The 19,899-nt window shown below is 38.5% G+C and overlaps 1 protein-coding gene across 1 annotated transcript in view; it reads left to right on the forward strand.

The window, feature by feature from the left end:
* The first annotated feature begins 995 nt into the window (after positions 1-995).
* opn5 (opsin 5) overlaps positions 996-19,899 on the forward strand; it is an 86,168-nt gene continuing 67,264 nt past the window's right edge. Inside the window, exons 1-2 of the mRNA XM_075458770.1 lie at positions 996-1,148; positions 10,659-10,805. Of these exons, the coding sequence (XP_075314885.1) occupies positions 10,682-10,805 (124 nt within the window). The 5' untranslated portion in view covers positions 996-1,148; positions 10,659-10,681. The remainder of the gene's footprint in view (positions 1,149-10,658; positions 10,806-19,899) is intronic.

The following is a 19,899-nucleotide window of genomic DNA, read 5'->3' on the forward strand; positions in this document are numbered from 1 at the left end:
GATTGAGCAATTGTGGAAATTGTGTTCTCTAGACCATATGGTCTAGAGAACACAATTTCCACAGTGCTCTGTGTAGATCCCTTAATACACAGAGCACCTCACATATAGATATGTTAAAAATGCCACATAACGGAGACCCTGGTTATTCATGAAAACCCTTAAAAAACCCAAGAAAGAATGTGGTCAGGACTGCCAGACTCCCTCCCTTGTATTCAGTCTAGCAGTGCCTGGAGAAAAGAGTATACTCTTCATTTTTTAACAATCTATGTTAGCAACCCATATAACAATGGATAAACACCCAGTGTTTAAACAGTTAAATATAAAGATAACTTTGTCATATTTAGTCAGCCTAAAATATATCTTTTAGTGCTTGACATCAGGGATTAGTGGCCTTTATATATTATGCATAAAACCAACCAACTCATTCAATGAAGGCAATTAGCCAGTGAGAGGGAGACAGGCACGCCATGTCCATTTCTTTCCTCTGAAAATGAAAATGGAGTTGCAGCACACTAGTTAATGTAATGCACATAAGAGGAGGTTTAGAAATAAGGTTGATTACATACCCCACATTACCTGCACAAAAAAAAAAAAAAAAAAAAAGACTCAAGGCGATTAGCTGAAATTGTTGCATCAGCAGCAACTTGTTCCAATTTATATCTGCGGTCAGGTTTGTTCCTGTTCATTTCACTATGAATGCAGTAAGAAATGTTGCCAAGGATCCAGATGCAGCATAAACTTTGGAAAATTCAGAACTGCAGCGATGATGTAACTGAACCCACCGAAAGATACTATGGATTCAGCCACTGGGGACACGCTGAGTTTCAGATAGGTGAAATCCATCCAAGTTTGGTGGACTTTATTTTGAAATCTCTGTCCGGAAGTTACCATGCGGTATTTTTTATTTTTTTTTTCAGTTCAGGGCATGAGATTACTAAACCCGGGCTCACTGACTCGTTGCTGCTGATAACTTGTGGAGCACCGATGCGTCTCCGCGGCTCAGAGAAGTTGTTTCTGACGCTTCACGCGAATCTTTCTGTCACATTCAGCACCTGAACTGACAGCTTTTTTTCCCCAGTTTAACAGTGGAACGCTTGCATGTTGGAATTAAACTTGCCTTGGAATGGCAGTTGAGCGATGATCAAAAGGTAAGTGACAAAGGAAACCTTCATTTAAGGTCTATTTATTCATTTTTTCTTGGAACTCATACTTCGAGAGTAGGATTTTTGGCATACTGGAAACACTAATTTTTTTAAAATTATTTTTATGACTATGGCCTGTTTTTTGTTAACAAGAAACGAGACAGTTACAACCAAAAGTGGTGACATTAGTTCCAGCTGCAGACAAGATATCCACGCTATAATACATTTACAAATAGTTATGTAAAGATTAAATCTCCAGTCTGAAAACTGTTCATTGAGTGTTATATGGATACGATTTTTCCGCAATTTTCAAAGTGTTGCTCCTATCCGTGCTTTCTACTATGCATTTAGATTGATCACAACAATTCTGAACAGCTCAAATAGCCTACATGAATCAATCACATATTAAATTTGGAGAGCTGGACTTTTCAAACCGGCCTATAACATTTACCCCCCCAGATTTCCCTTTCAGGTACCTATAGCCTAAGTGCAAAACTTGAGAATAGTACTGTCAACAATTTCTTGCAGGTTTTCAAATGGAATCAGATGTTTAGACAGAGGTGTGAATATTTTTTGCTATTACCTCCACTGTCTGCCTTAAAGTCTGCCTTTTTTTCTGATTTTGTAGAACTTAACAGTGTAAAATGCAGAGCCATCTATGGAGCATCATAATGAAATAGGAAGATTATGTAATTTTTTTTATTGCTGGAATGGATTATTATTATTTTTTTTTCATATATACAGATTAAAGTCAGTCACTGTTAACTATGTTTAAGGTCAGATTTGGACCCCAGAGAGGTGGACCTCTCTGACATTAAGTATTTTATAAACATGCTGTTACACAACTCCACTAACATTCACTTTTGGGAATTGGAAGAGGTGGTGCATAACAGTTGCAAGTAGAAAATTCATTACATGATCTGCAACTGGTCTCTACTAGAGCTGGCAGAAGCAAATTTCCAAAACCATTTTTGTAGGAGCTCCGTCTGCAGTTTAAAGTTTCCACGTGAAATATGCTTGATGAAATACTCCTTAAGGTTTGTGAAAGGTTTGACTGTAAAAAAGTGTGATATGTTTGTGCAGGAAGCACACTTTTCTCTCATGTACGAGTTGCAATACTAAAACGTAAAAATGCTCAGTTACAAGTCACAGTACTACATCCAAAAGTCCATTGAGTTTGAAGTACAGACAGAATAGAGAGAAAGTATAGAAAGCATTTTCACATATAATTATGTCCTGCTCGCATTACCTTCCTCGAAGAAGGGAAGAAATCTGTCAGACCAGTAAGAGCACGAATAAGACAGCATTTCATTAGAAATCAGTGTCTGGCCTCAGAAAAAGAGAGTCTGAATAATTAAAAAAGAGTGAGGCAATTTGCTGCGCTACAATTTATGAGAAGTGAAACTGTTTCAGAAATACTTGAATTAGGGAGGCTTGCATAGAAAATGGTGCTTAGATATTTTTACCCTATAGGAAGCATAATTGTGTACTGAGAAAACAATTGTTTTTTTCATATATTGATAAGATATTTTGTTTACAAAACTAAACTATTTATCACCACCCACAGAAAGTGCAATGTATATATTTATTTGTAATTCATATAATCATGTGAACTAAAAGGCCCAAAAATGTAACTGAAGCACACTACTTGTCTAAACATATTTTATTAGTGCTCCCTACTGTGCAATGACCCTGGCCTGACTTAGTCCCAGCTCTTCCCCCCTGAGGATGATTTCCTGTGTTCTAATTCTGACTTTAAATAGTTAGAGAGTCTGAACTTTTGAAATATTTTGTAAGTCGCAAGTCCTTCAGAGAGGCTGAAAACGTGTTGCTGGTCTCATGCAAATGATTGTGTGAACTCCAGTCTCATTTAAAATGTCATTTGAATTTAAGTGGTAGGCAGAGGGAAGGGTTTGTATTCTTTTGCAGGCTAAAATGTCTGTTTTTGTGTGAGGTAGTAATGGTTTTGTATTTAGAAAATCTAACGACTGTGAGTCTCTGGCAGGCACAGTGACGTGTGTATTAAATAAACATATTCTGGCAGAATTAGGACCATCTTGGTTGTAAAAGCTGTACTTAATTGACTTGCATGCATGTGGATAATCTAATTTGAAATATTTACACATGTACATAATGTATTATTCTGTTTGTAAAAGATTTTTAAAACAGTTATAACCTATATATTTAAACTAAAGTACTTTTGTTTGGAACAAGTCTATTGTGTTTTCTAAACACTTTTGTGTAACAAGGGAATTTATGATATTGTTAAGCTGAATCACATAATTGATAGATTTGATAGTCTCATGGGACTTCTTATAGATAATAAACATAGAATATCTCCAGATTTATCTTTTTAACTGGAGCTTGATAACGGCTGTCAGATAACACTAAGACAGAGTGTAAGTGACGACATGAGCCAGTAAATAAATGCGATAAGCTTGATAACTTATCTCCATTGGTCAAGAGCTTATTTTCAGTTCACAACGTACAGTTCCCTTGTTCTGTCAGTCGTTTAAGTGCTTCCACCTGTCTTTTTTTTCTTCTATTTTGCAATCTTCAGATTATTGTAACACTGAAGAAGAAATCCTGCATCAACTCTCATTTTTCATCATCATAGCTTTATCTTTATGTTTGAGCAACACTTTGAGAATTATTTTCACAACAACATTAAAAAATCAGTTCACACTTTGGTCCGAGCAGACTCCTCTATTTCATTATTCTGCTGTTGTTACTGGATTTCAGACAAAATGAGCTGAACACAAGTGCACAGTGGGGTACTCTTTGCTCTGCACGGGCAACTAAAGAAACATGTACCTTAGGTACTGCTTTCAAGATGGAGATCATTAAAGGATAAGACCGTTTTTTTGACATTGGGCCCTTGATTTCACATTATAACATGATGTTCTACTCACCCCTGCTTGTTGTTGAACATTTGGAGCTGTTCCGAAGATATTCGAGAGGCGTCTGGCTGCTCTCTTGAGATATTCGGCCATGAAACGGTTTCCTATGGGCAAGCTTATACAGGCACAAACTATGCTATTTATAATTTATTAATTACTCTACACTAGCACTGATAACGTGGAGGTGCGTCGCTTACTTAAAAAAATCCGGGTTACTGTAATTTTGAATTTTAGCCGAATGAATAAATAGGCAGCAGGTCTGTGGGCTGTCTGTGGCAGTAGCACGACGAGGACGTCAGTAACACCCACTTTACGACAAAAAAATCAAAATTACAGTAACCCGGTTTTTTTTAAGTAAGCGACGCACCTCCACGTTATCAGTGCTAGTGTACAGTAATTAATAAATTATAAACAGCATAGTTTGTGCCTGTATAAGCTTGCCCATAGGAAACCGTTTCATGGCCGAATATCTCAAGAGAGCAGCCAGACGCCTCGCGAATATCTTCGGAACAGCTCCAAATGTTCAACAACAAGCAGGGGTGAGTAGAACATCATGTTATAATGTGAAATCAAGGGCCCAATGTCAAAAAACCGATCTTATCCTTTAAGATTGCGTCACGGATTGCAGCCTCGGTGTGTCGGTACGCTTTTTTTTTTTGTGTTTTAAACCGGAAAACAAAGCACCAGCACACCACAGCAAATTTCCTGTATGTGTAAATCTACCTTGCAATAAAAGGGTTTCTGATTCTGATTTCTGATAGGAAGTAGACTAAACATACAGTGTACCCAAATTAACCATTGATAAAAAAGATGGTTGAGTTTAATAATGTGAAAAGATTTTTAAAGAGTGCCATGTGGTTATGAAGGTTATCAAGTGAAAATGGAAAGAAATAGGTTTAGATCTGCTCAAAAGGAAAGACAAAATAGCTCAACAAACATTAATTCATAAAGCAAATGTGTAAATCACTTGATTTAGGGAAGACTAAAGAACATGGATTAACGTAATGGAAGAGGTCAGATGGCTGAAGATGGGTATTGTCCAAAAGTGTGTTGATGAGTGGTTTTACTGTCCTTACATCAAGCACTCAGATTAAATTACCTGAAATAATTATGTTTCTTAGTCTTCTTAATCTCCCAGTTTAGTCATAGATGCACAGGATTTCACAGATTCTACATAACCCTTGATCAACAAGCATTTAATTCTGTCCAGAAGGATGATGGGTAGTTCAGCTGTTGTCATCCTAAATGCTTGAGATATACAGTATGACATGCTTCCCAATAGCTGAAAATAATAACTGATGCTGGCATTAATCAATACCCTTAAGCAGAGTTAACACAGCTGGAGTCAATACACTAATCCGTTTTTAAAATGCATTTAGAGCTTCAAAACAGTGTAACATGTCTCCAATTCAATTCAATTCAGTTTTATTTATATAGCACCAAATACAACAAATGTCATCTCAAGGCACTTAAATAATATAGTTCAATTCAAGCCAATTGGAATTCAATTCATTGTCATCATAATTATTTACAAAATAATCCAATTCATTCATATAGAGCCAATTCAAAAACAATTTCCTAGCTAAGGAAACCAACAGATTGTACCGAAACTTGTCTTCAGTTCAATCTCCCGTCCTGAGCGTGCCTGAGGCGACTGTGGAAAGGAACGACTCCCTTTTAACAGGCAGAAACCTCTGGCAGAATCACACTCAGGAAGGGTGGCCATCCGCCTCGACCAGCTGGGGTTTGAGAAGACAGAAAAGAGGGGTAAAAAAACACTGTAACACCATTCAAAGGATATCTGTTGGAACAGGGAAACACGAGTTAAAATAGTGTCAGAGTGTTTATGTTTTTAAACTATTAAGGCTCATTCTGTTTATATTAAAAGCCTGCAAACCCTGCTAAGTTTAAATGAAAAAGGTTGCCTTCACTGTGTTTTTAGGACACTTTTTGATATTGCTGCTAACCTTTTCAGTCTTTGTTTCATTTGATCAGGGATATCATGGTTTAGGAGTCATTCAAATGCCATTTGGTAAACTCTTAGTGGGATGTTATGTGGTTTAAGGAGAACTATTTTATTTTTGGAGGTTTTTTTTACACCTTTAATAGATAGGACAGTTAAGAGGGACAGGAAGCAGGGTGCAGAGAGAGGGGGACGGCATGTAGCAAAGGGCCATCCAATGCGGGACTCGAACCTGGGCCAGCTGCAGCAAGGACTATAGCCTCTTGTACATGGGGTACCTGCTCAACCCACTACGCCACAGACCACAAAAGAACACTGGATCTTATTCATAGTGACCATTGACTGGTTGGTTATCTGTCAGACATAACCCCTTTGTTCATGATTAGTCAATTTCGCTGGGAAACCAGATTCAGGAAGACTTTCAGCAGTTCTACCATTTTGAAATGATGGAGGCTGCGGTGCTATTGAGCTATATTAGTGCTACAGAACTTGTCTTTCCTGTAATTTGACTCAATCCTTCTCTGAAGTCCAAGAAGAGTTCTCTCAAATGTAGGGTTATCACTTTGATATACATAATCAATGTTTACACCCAATACTAACAGATGTGGACCTTTATAATCGTGTCAGATAAATTCAGTTCTGCTTCTCTCCAGTCGTGACAAAGGGCATGAATATGCGTGTAAATTAAATGTTTGAGTCTTCTTTGTTATAGTGAAATAACGAAACACATTTAAAGCTTAGTTAAAATGTAGAATCTTATGTGGATTGATGAGAAAAAGACTTAATGTATTTTAAGATGCATCTAAAACATAAAAATGTGAGAAAAGAGTCTGAAAGTATACATACTAAGTATATTTCTGAGCTGCTCTAGTTCTATGGATGTATATGTATATATTCCCAAATCAAATTCACAAGGTCTTGTCCCACTGTGGCTAAATGCAAAGATTAAGCAAAATATTTCAGCTAAAGGGCAAATATTTCCATTCCTTAAAGAGTAGTGTGTGCTAACTGCTAAATGCAGGGTTTTTCAGTTTGATCCACAAATTGTACATTTTGTCTGTTATAGCAGAAAGGTGTTATGGCGTTCATTTACCATTGTTTTTAACATTGCAGTATGAAATGTTTATATTTCCTTACATTTTATGTGCTGGTCATACTGTAAATGAGATAAGACTGGTGGTTGTATAGTACTAAAAAAATGTTTCCAATGAGAGGCACTGGGGAAAATAGACAGTAAAATACACAGACTTTAAAGTTGACTACCTAGTGTTCTATTTGCATGGGACAACATGAGCATTAATTTATCATATCTCTCTGCACCTGGTGGATTTAAATCCAGTAATCTCTTGTCTCGCAGCTATTGATTGCTATAAATTAGCATTAAGAGCATTGTGTTCTTAACCTGATTATTGTTTTATTATGTCCACCAGCTGTGAAACATTTTAAACTTCTGCAATTGGTTGACTGCTTGTCAGCTGATTTATATTTTGTTTTGTTATCTATCTATGAAAAAAACATCTCTTTAATAATAATTAATACTGCAGCTTATAATATCCTTTCAGGGATTAATGAAGTGTTACTGGATTGAATTGAATGATATATTCCCTCACTAATGCAGCTGCATTAGTGGACTGTGGCTTAAAACATTTAGGGAAAAAACAGCATTTAAAACAATCAATACTGTGATCCTTTGAGACAATGGTTTGTTTGCAGTACTACCAATCAATTCACTAGTCTGAGACAGTCTGATTATTGATTTTCCTTTATGCTGTTTCAACTGTGATTATCTAAAAATAAAGTGTATATCTTAACCTTTAACTTCAGTCATCTTTGTATAACGAAGACGGATAGGGTGAGTAACTTCAAAGTCCACATTATTCACAGTTTAGTTAGTTCCATCAGTACTCCTAATTCCACTATTATATCACATCTGATGTACAGTGTATGCTATTCTAACCTGTACATTAAATAGGAAGGAAGGGCTTATTCCATCTGCATCCTCTGATTTCAGCTATCTTTGGTCTAACACACACATTTCATCCAGAGTAAACTGTTCAGGTTTGGTACATTTTGCAACTTAACAGCACAAGAATGCTGGTGTCTTGAAACACGTCTTGTGCTGTAGCACAAAATTTAAGGGTTAACATTCAGGGCCACAGAGAAAGAAGTGTGACCTTCATGGAGTGAAATATAAACAAGGAGAGAGGTGGAGGTCAGGTTGTTGGAGGAGAGTGGAGTGCATGTGACTTCAACATTGGAGACACAAGATTCCCTCTTGCAGTAATTCCCAAACAGTAAATAATGTTTAAACCAGTATCCAAATCCTTAACCATTAATTGTACTGTACTTATGGGCACAGTTGGGTCATGCGGCACATAATCAATCCAAATGGATTACATCAATTGTTCCCAATAGATTTCTTTAAGGACCAGTCAGTGTCTCTGGGAATGTAAGTCCACCGATCTGTGGTTTGTATAGCTCATGTGCTAAATTGTAAGAAATAATCACCATCTCTTCTGTCTCATGAACAAGCGTTTGATAAATGCAGGAGGCAGAAAAAAGAAAAGTGCAAAACAGATCTGATATAACAGAAGACAAACATGGAGGCAAAGGCTAGTTGTCAGTGGTGGGAAAAATGAGTCTTTTCTCTCTGACTTGTTTGAGCTGATATGAAAAAAAGCTACACGTCATGGCAGATATTTTTTAGTTCACTAACTACCAGGCAAATTTTTTCCTAATTTTCCTAAAAATATGTTTTTGGTTTTGAAGATGTGGCCTAAAGTGATTAACATATATTCAAAGTACGCATAATCGATAGGCAATTTTATTTCCTCAGGTCAAATGAGCCAATATGAGATTTAGCTAACACTGACAAGTCCAAAACTGCTAAAGGCTTTTCCAATGCAAAGCTATTGTAATGTTTCTCCAAGGGGAAGGAAATGTTAAGATGTATTGCATAAATAAATGTGAAGCCTCCATTGTCAGCACATTCATTAACTTCAACCTACATAGTTAAAAGCAGTTCAGAGAAGAACATTTAATACCTTGTGGTTGAGAAGGCTTAAACACTACCTTTGGATTAGATTCACAAGTTGAAGTATCAAGATAGGGTCAAGCAGACTATATAACCCATGTAATTTATTTGAAAGACAGTAGGCTACGAAAGTGGTTCCTCATTGGAGCAGATGGATGGTCCTGACATTGGGTGGACAAGGGGCTGCTTTTATGAAGGCTTAGCTAGTTGGATCTTTTCAAGATGAAGGTGGGCTAAAAGTAAACTCCCAAACCTGCTGCCACGTTTTGGAAGATGTGTTCTGCAAATAGTGGCATTAGAAAAAGTTAAACTAAATCTGTGTTATTTATTCAGGACAGTGCATCACATGTGTCCAAGCCTCCTTCTCAAATGGGATATTTACAGAGAGGGAGGACAGTAAAGCTCTTTTGACTGCAGGTGGGAGACTAGCTGCTGTTTCAGAAAAAATTTATCTTGCCGAGATCAAGAAACTGACAGAGTTCATTGTGGTTTTCCTGATAATGTTGCACACAGTTTTTCATATTGGCGACCAAAGAGGGTAGGCTTTGAGGTTATTCTTGTAATATTAAGATGAGTTTGAATGATAAGGTAAAAGCACATGTTAAGCTAGTTGCAGAGTGGTGTGGTGGTTAGCATGGTTGCCTCATGGTAAGAGGGTTTCAGGTTCAAATCCTGGTGGGGGGCCTTTTTGTGTGGAGTTTTCATGTTCTCCCCCCTGTATGTGTGAGTTCTTTCCAGATACTCCTTCCAAAAACATGCATTTTAGATGAATTGGTGACTCTAAATAGTACCTAGGAGTGAGTGTATGCGTGGTTTTTTGACTCTGTGTGTCCCTGTGATGGACTGGCAACCTGTTCAGAGTGAACCCTGCCTCTTGTCCAGTGACAGCTGGAATAGTCTCCAGCCCCCCTGTGACCCTAAAATGGATTAAGTGGGTCTAGAAAATGGATGGATGGATGGAGATGTTAATGCTGGCATGAGTTTTTACAAATTTCATTGAGAAATATTTTCATTTATAAAGATAATAGAATTGAAACTGACTTAATTTGGGACAAATTTGAAATTTGATCAGCATTGTAAATTGTATAAATAATCTCTTAAAGACTAATTTATTAGTTGAGCTTCCACAACTTAAAGGCAGCCCAATTAATGCTATACATCAGTCCACTCAGTTTTTACCATAGCTATGCACCATTAATCAAAGCCTACTCCGTGGATTCTTCGTAGTCTGAAATGCACCTGCCGAGAAATGTAATTAAATCTAACAGACTGCAACAACTGTGTTAGATCTATTTCCTGTTCTACCATCAGCTGTACACTGCACTAGTGTGGGTCACTTACATAGGCTCCATTCTAGGCTCTGTGTCATTCTAGTAAATAAGCTTACACTTAGCTTGAGACAAATTATCCTTCTCTACCTGTGACAACTGTTTTTCTAAAAGTTGGCTTGAGAAGATGTAAAGCATGCAGCAGGCTGTGGACTTACTTATTTTATGTATTGCTTACACAGCATGTCGCTATTGTGTCCTGTTTACCTTATGCCTTCAAATGTGTTTGTGAACTGTTTTCAATTTGAGGAAGCAGCTCCATTGTTTCAGCCTTTTTCCTTCATTTCACAGGATATAGCCCTCTGTTGGCAGTGATGGAGAACACAACTTGGCCACATCCCTCGTACGTCCCCCATTATCTTCTTCATGGTGACCCCTTTGCTTCAAAACTTTCCAAAGAGGCGGACATCGTTGCAGCCTTTTACATATGCATCATAGGTCAGTCTTATTAAGAAGGACCCTTTCCTTTTTCTGAATACATGCATGTTGTGTTGCAATCACACTTAATGCCAATGTTCTGCAATATAAAACATTGTTTTTTTTGCTTTGGGCTGCTTCAACATGTTTTTTTAAAATCAGAAAAGTTGCACAGTTTGCTCTGACTCTTAAGAGGAAGATCAGTTCAACTTTCCAGATGCTAGAGTACAGAGCACAGGAAGAAGTCTTTAAGGTTTGGGTTTACTTTGGCTGACAGTAAAGGAAGCGTGCAGTGGTTCTTAGGCATATGAGAAATATCAAAACACCTTTGAACACAGTCATTGTTGTGCATGTGATTAAACATAATATGCTCTGTTGTAGATTTAGCCCAAAAAAAAAATGATAAAGCACCACAAAGCTGCACAAGAATGAACAAGCTACAGCTGAGTTTTTATTTGGAGGGCTACAATATGTTTTTCCGTATTTTTTTGTCATGTTTCAATGTTGTGGTGCATGTTTATATTAAAGGTTTTGTGCACAAAATTTCAAACCTTGACACAGTAGCTAATTACTCTTTGCTTTCCTATGTGAGGATATTGTGGTGTAATGATGTTCCTACTTGAAAGTGCAGTCCCTGTGCTTGTCTAATAATCCTAGCTCATTTGCTCTATGCTGTGGCAGCAGGTGCATTAAGTCCATATGGTGCAGTAAGGAGCAAGTATTACTCCACTGAAGAACTAATCTCTGCTATTTTTTTTTAGTTTTATGAGCAGCTCGAATGCTTCTGCTGCTCTTCAATTCAATTCATTTTTATTTATATAGTGCCAAATACAACAAATGTCATCTCAAGGCACTTAGATAATAAAGTCCAATTCAAGCCAATTGTAATTAAATTAACTGTAATCATAATTATTCATAAAATATTCATAAAATATTTTATGAATAATTAAATGAATAATTGTGCATCACATGGTAATTATATAAGGTGTTATGTTGGACCTTCAAGATGTTCATTGATTAAAAAAAAGAAACATTTCCAGTGAGCCAAATGTTTAGGCTTTTGCCCTTTGTTACTAAATTTTAACAAATATGAGATGGCATCCTCTTGACATGGATTTCTCTATAAGAGAGTTAAGTCATGCTCACAAAGTCAAACTACAGTCTTGTTATTAAGTATATTTAGGTACATGTATTGGTGCATATTTGAGTTTTGTACGCACTTACAGTACTCCAGTATACAAACAACCACAAGTACATTTTCAACTTGGGAGAAACAACGCAATAAAATATGGGGACAGTAATTAACTTTTTTTAGCAGACGCTTAGTCAGCCATTAGCTCTGCTCTGCTTCCTCAGCTCGTGCTTTTTGTGTTTATCAGTAGCAACACATGGGCCCACCATTCTGGAAGTGTATCCTCATACATTACTGTGCCAAAAGTGTTGAACAGCCCCTTGTTTTTGTGCAAGAGTAATTATCTAGATTTCCTGAAAGTTGTTGTTCATACAGTGGCATTTTTTTTAAAACTAATTTTCACTCCAGTCATAGTATCTGATCATTTACAGAGGATTATGTTTTTGTTTGTTAAGCCATCTGACACTGCCCCACAACTCATTCAAACATAGAAAGACCTCTTAACTCAAGCAGTGAACCAATTGTGTATCTAGATCTAAAAGATAACTATGAAAAGACCCACATTTCCTTGCAATATCTATGATGGGTGGCTCAAGAATGTTGCAGAACATAGTTGTCTTTTCAAACTCAAAACTGTACACATTACTTTCACAACAAACAATTGGAAAGTGTACATGCAATTTAGCAAGCTTACAACGTGTATAAATGTGTATAAATGAGCTCATTTGATTCAAATTCTGCAAAAATGTAATGCAATGGAAAAGACAAAGTGATTCACGAGCTTGATCAGGTAATGTATTTGCATAGTTGTTTTCTTTAAAGTGCCTCACAAGTAACCAAACAAGACAAAGCCCTGTATCAATAGCCGCTTTCGGACAGACCGTTCTAAGAAAGTAGTTATCAGAACTACCCTCCTCAAATTTCGTTCTGATAACTATCCTTCCCCAGCGGAACTGTTTCAGTCTGCATTCGCACATGAGTCGGGACCTGATAGGGACTGATGCGCCGCGCGCAGCCGTCTGCTTCAGTGACGTGTTAGCCGTTAGCCGTTTAGCGCTACATTCAAACACAAAACAAAACGGTAAAAGTAATGAGAGTAGAAAAAACACCACCAAGAAGCTAATATGGAGAGTGGGGAGGCCACTGTGTTTATGGTCTGCATAAATGGTCTGATATTAATCATGGACAATCACATCAGGCGTCTAATATCGAGGCTGGAAAAGCTCACAGAGAGAGTCAGGAGATACTTTTTCATTTCATGAAGGAAGAAAGGAGAGCAGCGCTGCAGACAAATGAAACCAGTGTAAGTTTAACTTATTAAACACCCGCCGGTTGTGTCCGTGTATGAGTAAACATTTCAGCCGTGATAGCATGACATGGGGCGTAGCTACCGACCACCAAACACCTCCGTCAGATCGTTCTATAGAACCATGGAAAGACCCGACCTCGGAGAAGGAGCTAAATAGTTATAGGAACTAAGGGAGAAAGCCCCGAGTTCCTGTATGTCCGAACACGGGAGAAAACGGCCCCGCGGATTAAAAGGTTATTAGAACTGCCAAAGGTTCCTATAGTCCGAAAGCGGCTAATGACAGGCGAGAAGAAGCTATACTATCCAGACCTGATCAAAGACTCCAGAGTGACTTATTGGATTCCACTGGTTGCACAAATCAAATTCTTGAGGAACCTCAGGTTCAGCCACCAGCTATCCAAGTCATATGGATTTATGTCCCTTCTCGACCACTCATTCCTCATGGGAACAATGGGCCTCATGCAACAACCGTTTGTACGAACAGATTTGTTCTTAAGTTGTGTGTACGAGTGATTTAAGAGAATTTGCGCATTCACCAATTTTTTCGTATTTTAAGTTTTCTTTCAGATACGAACAGAAATTACGAGTGATCCAGACCTGTCTTAGGAGTTTCGTAAAATAGTCCGCTGTTATTCTAATCAAGTTTGCTTGACTAATGGATTATATACTTAATTACTTTGAAGCAAACATAAATAAATATATACATATACCCCATAATGATGCTGACATTATTCTGTTTGACTTAAATTATGCACTAATTGAAGGTTAATTTGACTCTGTATATAACAAGGTCAATGGGAAGTGTAACCAGCGGCTGACTTGCTACTTTTGGATGCCTTAGCGTGTCAGGTTCTTGGAACAGAGCGTGTGCTCCGAGACCATGTAGATATCCTTGCGGAGACGGACGATTGGCTGACATCGTGATTTAGATTGCCATGACTGTGCTGCTACAAATATGCAGTTAGAGCCACAACTCCAGAAAGAAATCCAACCCAATTCCACCACACGTCCAGGTCCTCACCAGCCTTGGATTTTTGGCCAAGGGAACATTTCAGATGGAGATTGGAGACAGATCGGGTGTGTCCCAGTCCTCCGTGAATCATGTGCTCCCCTTGGTCATCAAAACTCTCATCAGTTTATCACCCATGGTACATCAAATTCCCATACATCGCTGTCGAACAAGTACAAATTAAGAGGCACTTTCATTTCATGGCTGGACTGCCAAACATAGCATAGACTGTACACATATACGCATCAAAGTGTACTAGTGAGCTGAGGGCCAGGTGGGTGTGTCGCGATACAGCTGGGGCTGCTCTATAGCCCAGAGAAGCCATGCCAGATTATTTTGGCATGCTGCGTTTTGCACAATATTGCCATTAACAAGGGTCTCGCACTACCTGAACCAGCGCAGGAAGACCAGAAGGTGTAGTGCCAGAAGACCCCCCCCCCCCCCCCCCCCCCCCCCCCCCCATTAACCGCCCCATCAAAGTGCTATCATGATGAGGCAACAAATGATTGCACGGATTTAGTTGCAGTCATCGAGCGCCTGGCCATGGCGAGACATTTATTTATTTATTTATTTTTAAGCCATTTTCATGTTAAACCACTTCTTCTTTATTTCGGTGACATTACGAACTATAGGTGAAATGGAATTAACAGTAATCCTAATTGCTTCCTATTTCTTCGCTTTAGCAGGTGCCGTAATTCCACAGCTGACACTGCTAAAAATGACAGATTTTCCCTTTTGGATCTCTGAAAGCAGAACTTCAATCTCAGAGCCCGTAAAGTTGTTATTTTTGCGCCTTAATGCAACACTCAACACTCAACACTTCCTGGAACAGGAGACAGGAAGCGTAGCCTTATATGGTATTATCTTGGGCGTGGAGTGTGCAAATTTACTATCCTTGTGTACGTGCACTTAAATACGCGCAGGTGGCATCCATCATTTACGCAGGTCGTTTACACACTTTTTTCGAAGTTTAGAGCGTTTCTTGTATCTAATGTGGCGTGTTCGTACGAGACCTTCTTATGAAAAAAGTGAGAGAAATTTAGAATAAGAATCCGAAAATGTTCTTGCATGAGGCCCATAGTCTCACACTGCCATCCCTACTATACGGACAAGGCAGTGTCAATCTCGACTGTTCTCATTTGTGGTTCCAGGAAGATGGAACGAGCTGTCAGATGTTTTCAGAGCAGGGGTGTCTCTATGCCTTTAAGAATCTAATGAACACTCATCTCTTCCAAGAACACTTCTTCTTTTAACACCTCTAACACACAAACAAGCCTAGCTCTTACTTTTATGACTTTGCTCTGTCCTTTAAGGAGATAAATAGCACTTAGTGCTTACACTAAAGCTTCAATATTGCTCTAAGGAATGATTTTGAAAAAATAGAGTGTGATATGACAAACTGATGCACATGTATGGAAAATACCTAATGTTTTAATGTTTTTAGTCAGCACCCCATTAAACTCTTCGGAGGATCTTCCTTTGTCATGGTAACATTTACAGATTAAAGTGAATTGTATCATATTTGCCTGTAATGCCTATTGGGCTTTAAATCAGTGTCTTCCCAAAGAACAATCATCCTTACTGTGAGGATAACTGACTGCAATTATTTAACATTCAGCAGCCAAATGAAATGAGTGACCTTTCCTAGTCATAAAGTCCTTTTAGAGATGCTTCAGGCAGACAGAAATACAAAGAGAGGTCATTGTCGTGACTGTGTGAGCACAGAACTAACCTACACTCTGAAAAGTATCTGCAATCTAGCAGAAGTGAGCATTTTAGTTCATAAAGGAGCAGTGTTGCGGTAAATAATCAACTTATCCAAATTTGAGAATTGATACAAACAAGTTGAGCTCCATCATTGAGTGACATGTGAAGATTAGGGGCTTTATTATTATTTATTATTTATTATTATATTTCTACATTTTTAAACAGTTGATGACTTGGTAACTGACCACTCTTAAAACACTTTTATCCAGTAAATAATATCATAGATTATTCCACTGTACCTGACTTGTACTTTTAGATTTAGCAGTGGACAGACTGCTAAATAAAAATTTACAAACCACCACAGAATTGTTTTATTGATGATTTTACTGAACTACTTTCAATTGTGTGCACTGCTTTTGACTGTTTAGTCATAACAGGGGACTTGAATGTGCACGTGGATGTAGCCCATAACAAGCAAGCTAAAGAGCTCACTGCTGTCCTTGAAATGTTTGGTCTAACTCAGCATGTGACTGAGCCCACCCACAGCAGAGGGCATTTTCTAGATGTGCTAAGGTGTTGTTATTTCAAATGTGGATGTTGTCGATGTTGCTTTTACTGATTATTTTTTGTGTTTTCTTTGACCTGTCTGTTACCGTCACGATCACTGATGCTGGCAAAGGCGAACCCAGAAGCACGACAATGAGGCAGGCGATTAGCAAGGGAAGATCAGTTTACTTAGTCCAAAAAACAGTCATGGTCAAAACCAGGCGATCAGAAAAAGGCAAACAAATCCGACAAGGGGCAGGCAGGTATCCGGAATCCAAGAGGCAAAACAGAGTCAGAACAGGAAGGCAGGACTGGAAATGCTGGAGAGCTTGACAAAGTACAAACACAAGACAATCTGGCAGGAAACAAGTGAAAGTGCCTAATATATATATTTATATATACACTGAGGAACTACAGTTTTTCTCTATTGCTTAAACACATTTCACGATACTGCCCTCACTTTTCACAAAACTCTAAACACAAAACACTTTTCTAAAGGTACGTACACACAACCTCACAGTCTCTTTTCAAAACCAACCCATCACACCAAAACAGTTAATCATATGCTCAAAACCAACCCATCACACCAAAACAGTTGCTCATATGCTCAAAACCAACCCATCACACCAAAACAGTTAATCATATGCTCAAAACCAACCCATCACACCAAAACAGTTGCTCATATGCTCAAAACCAACCCATCACACCAAAACAGTTAATCATATGCTCAAAACCAACCCATCACACCAAAACAGTTGCTCATATGCTCAAAAGCAAACTTTGACATCACAATACTGCTCAAGGCCTGCAAAAATGTAAACACTACTGAGCATCATTAACCACATTACCAAAAATATTGAAAACGCAATTTTCAGAGTGTGAGACTGTTCTTTTTACAGTTTCACAACTGCCAGGATGCATTTGAGCAACCCTTATTTATTCTCAAATATGTATTGGGCATTTACTATAGATTTGTGCATTTCATAGGAATAATGAATAATGCAGAAAATGCAGTAATATCACAACTCAATGCAGAAATGAGTACTGTAAACTCCATGGAGGATCCATTACACACAATAGATAGAGTACAGTAACAATTGAAAACACAATGTTCAGGGTGTGATTTATTTTATTACAGTACGTTGTACATGTAAATTGACACGGTATGTTGACACTGAAATCATTGGGCGGCATCACGTCGTCGGGCTGGGTCGGGCCACAGGACCTCATCAACGTCACAGGCAATATTGTCCATAGCCAAACAACGTGAGAAGAATGCCCAGGCATGCCGCACCCAGCCTTGGAACGCCTCCACAGCCACATCATCACAGGCCAGGTCCATAGCCCTGAGAAGGTTCTCTCTGGTGAAAGGTTGCTGGTCATAGACCTTCCACCGCCATGAGGAGAAGAAATCTTCTATTGGGTTTAGGAATGGGTAGGGTGGGAGACACACATTACAGTTTTTTTTTTCAATCGCTAACAATCAATTACCCATACTTCAGATACTTTTCTAAACTCTTAACACAGACTCATACCTACAAAACACAATTGGCCAAATGGATAGTTATATATAATACAGTTTTTCTCGATTGCTTTAACACAATTTCGAGCGTTGTGTTTTGTTTTGCAAAACCTACACACAATTATCACAACCACAAACCCAATCAGCAAAACACCTTGGATCCTTTGCAAAATGAAACACTCTTGTAAAAACTATACGCTCATTTATCAAAACCATATTTTGTTACCATATGAAACACACACGTTGCATATGACTTAACTCTGTTTGCAAAAGTTACACACTGCTGTTGAAAACCTTAAACACTTTTGGCTAATTCTGCTTCTGAGTGAATAGAGTAGTATAGGTGAAGTACACAGTGAATTTGCAAAACCTCGCCCAGATTTGCACAACTATAAACACAATGTCAGCTCACAATTTTTGCAAAACAATACACACAGTGAACACTAAACACACTTGTGTGCATTAGACACGACACAAGACCAATGCTGCAGACTGATGAAAATGTAATTTATTTCTCCATATACTGAATTTAGTCAACAGAGACATAAAAAACAAACAAAAAAAACATGCCCCATTTTCCATGCTTCTGACAAACATAAAATTGTATCCTGTACAAAAAAAAAAAAAAAAAAAAAAAAAAAAAAGAAAACACAGTACAGAAATCACTACTGGTCATCTCTTCGCTGGATCCGGCCAGAGAATTTCATCAAAGTCGCATGCAACATTATCATTTCCAAGACAGCGTGGAAAGAATCGTCTTGAATGCAGAATCCATCCCTGTATGGCTGTGGCGTCAATCAGGTCACAGGCCTCGTCCATGGCCTGAATGAGGGGTATGCGAGGCTGGGGGTGCAGATCATAAACCCTCCACCGCCATGCCGAGAAAAACTCCTCAATTGGGTTCAAAAAAGGAGAATACGGTGGCAGGAATAGGACTGTGAACTGTTGATGTTGCTGAAACCAGTTCTGAACCAGAGCAGAGCGGCGGAATGAAACATTGTCCCAGGTGACAATGCATTGCATCGGTTGCGGTTGTGCGGCTATGAGGTTGTGTAATCTGTCCAGAAATTTGAGGATGTGGGGTGTTTTGTAGGGACCCATGTTGGTATGACGGTGGAGGACCCCATTCTGGGTAATTGCAGCGCACAGGGTGATGTTGCCCCGGCACACTGATAATTGCCCTCTGGCCAATTATATTTCTTCCTCTCCTCCTCACCTTTGAGAGGTTGAACCCTGCCTCATCAATATAGATGAACTCATGTGGAATTGACTGAGCATCCATTTGTAAAACTCTCTAAAATACAGTGAAAGACAAGATTGTGTAGTTCAGCATAGATTTAGTGTACGGTACATTTACATGTAAAAAGGTTATGTGTGCAGTATGTAACATCAGAGTGCTAAAGTGAACAATACATACCTCCACATACTCATGCCGAAGCTGTTTAACCCTCTCCGAGTTCCTTTCAAAAGGCACTCGATAGATCTGCTTCATTTGAACCTGATGGGTCTTAAAGGATAAGACCGGTTTTTTGACATTGGGCCCTTGATTTCACATTATAGCATGATGTTCTACTCACCCCTGCTTGTTGTTTGTCATTTGGAGCTGTTCCGAAGATATTCGCGAGGCGTCTGCCTGCTCTCTTGAGATATTCGGCCATGAAACGGTTTCCTATGGGCAAGCTCATACAGGCACAAACTATGCTGTTTATAATTTATTAATTACTCTACACTAGAACTGATAACGTGGAGGTGCGTCGCTTACTTAAAAAAATCCGGGTTATTGTAATTTTGATTTTTTTGTCGTAAAGTGGGTGTTACTGACGTCATCGTCGTGCTACTGCCACAGACAGCCCACAGACCTGCTGCCTGTTTATTCATTCGGCTAAAATT

This window comes from Odontesthes bonariensis, chromosome 24 (assembly GCF_027942865.1).
Source record: "Odontesthes bonariensis isolate fOdoBon6 chromosome 24, fOdoBon6.hap1, whole genome shotgun sequence".
Classification (NCBI taxonomy): domain Eukaryota; kingdom Metazoa; phylum Chordata; class Actinopteri; order Atheriniformes; family Atherinopsidae; genus Odontesthes; species Odontesthes bonariensis.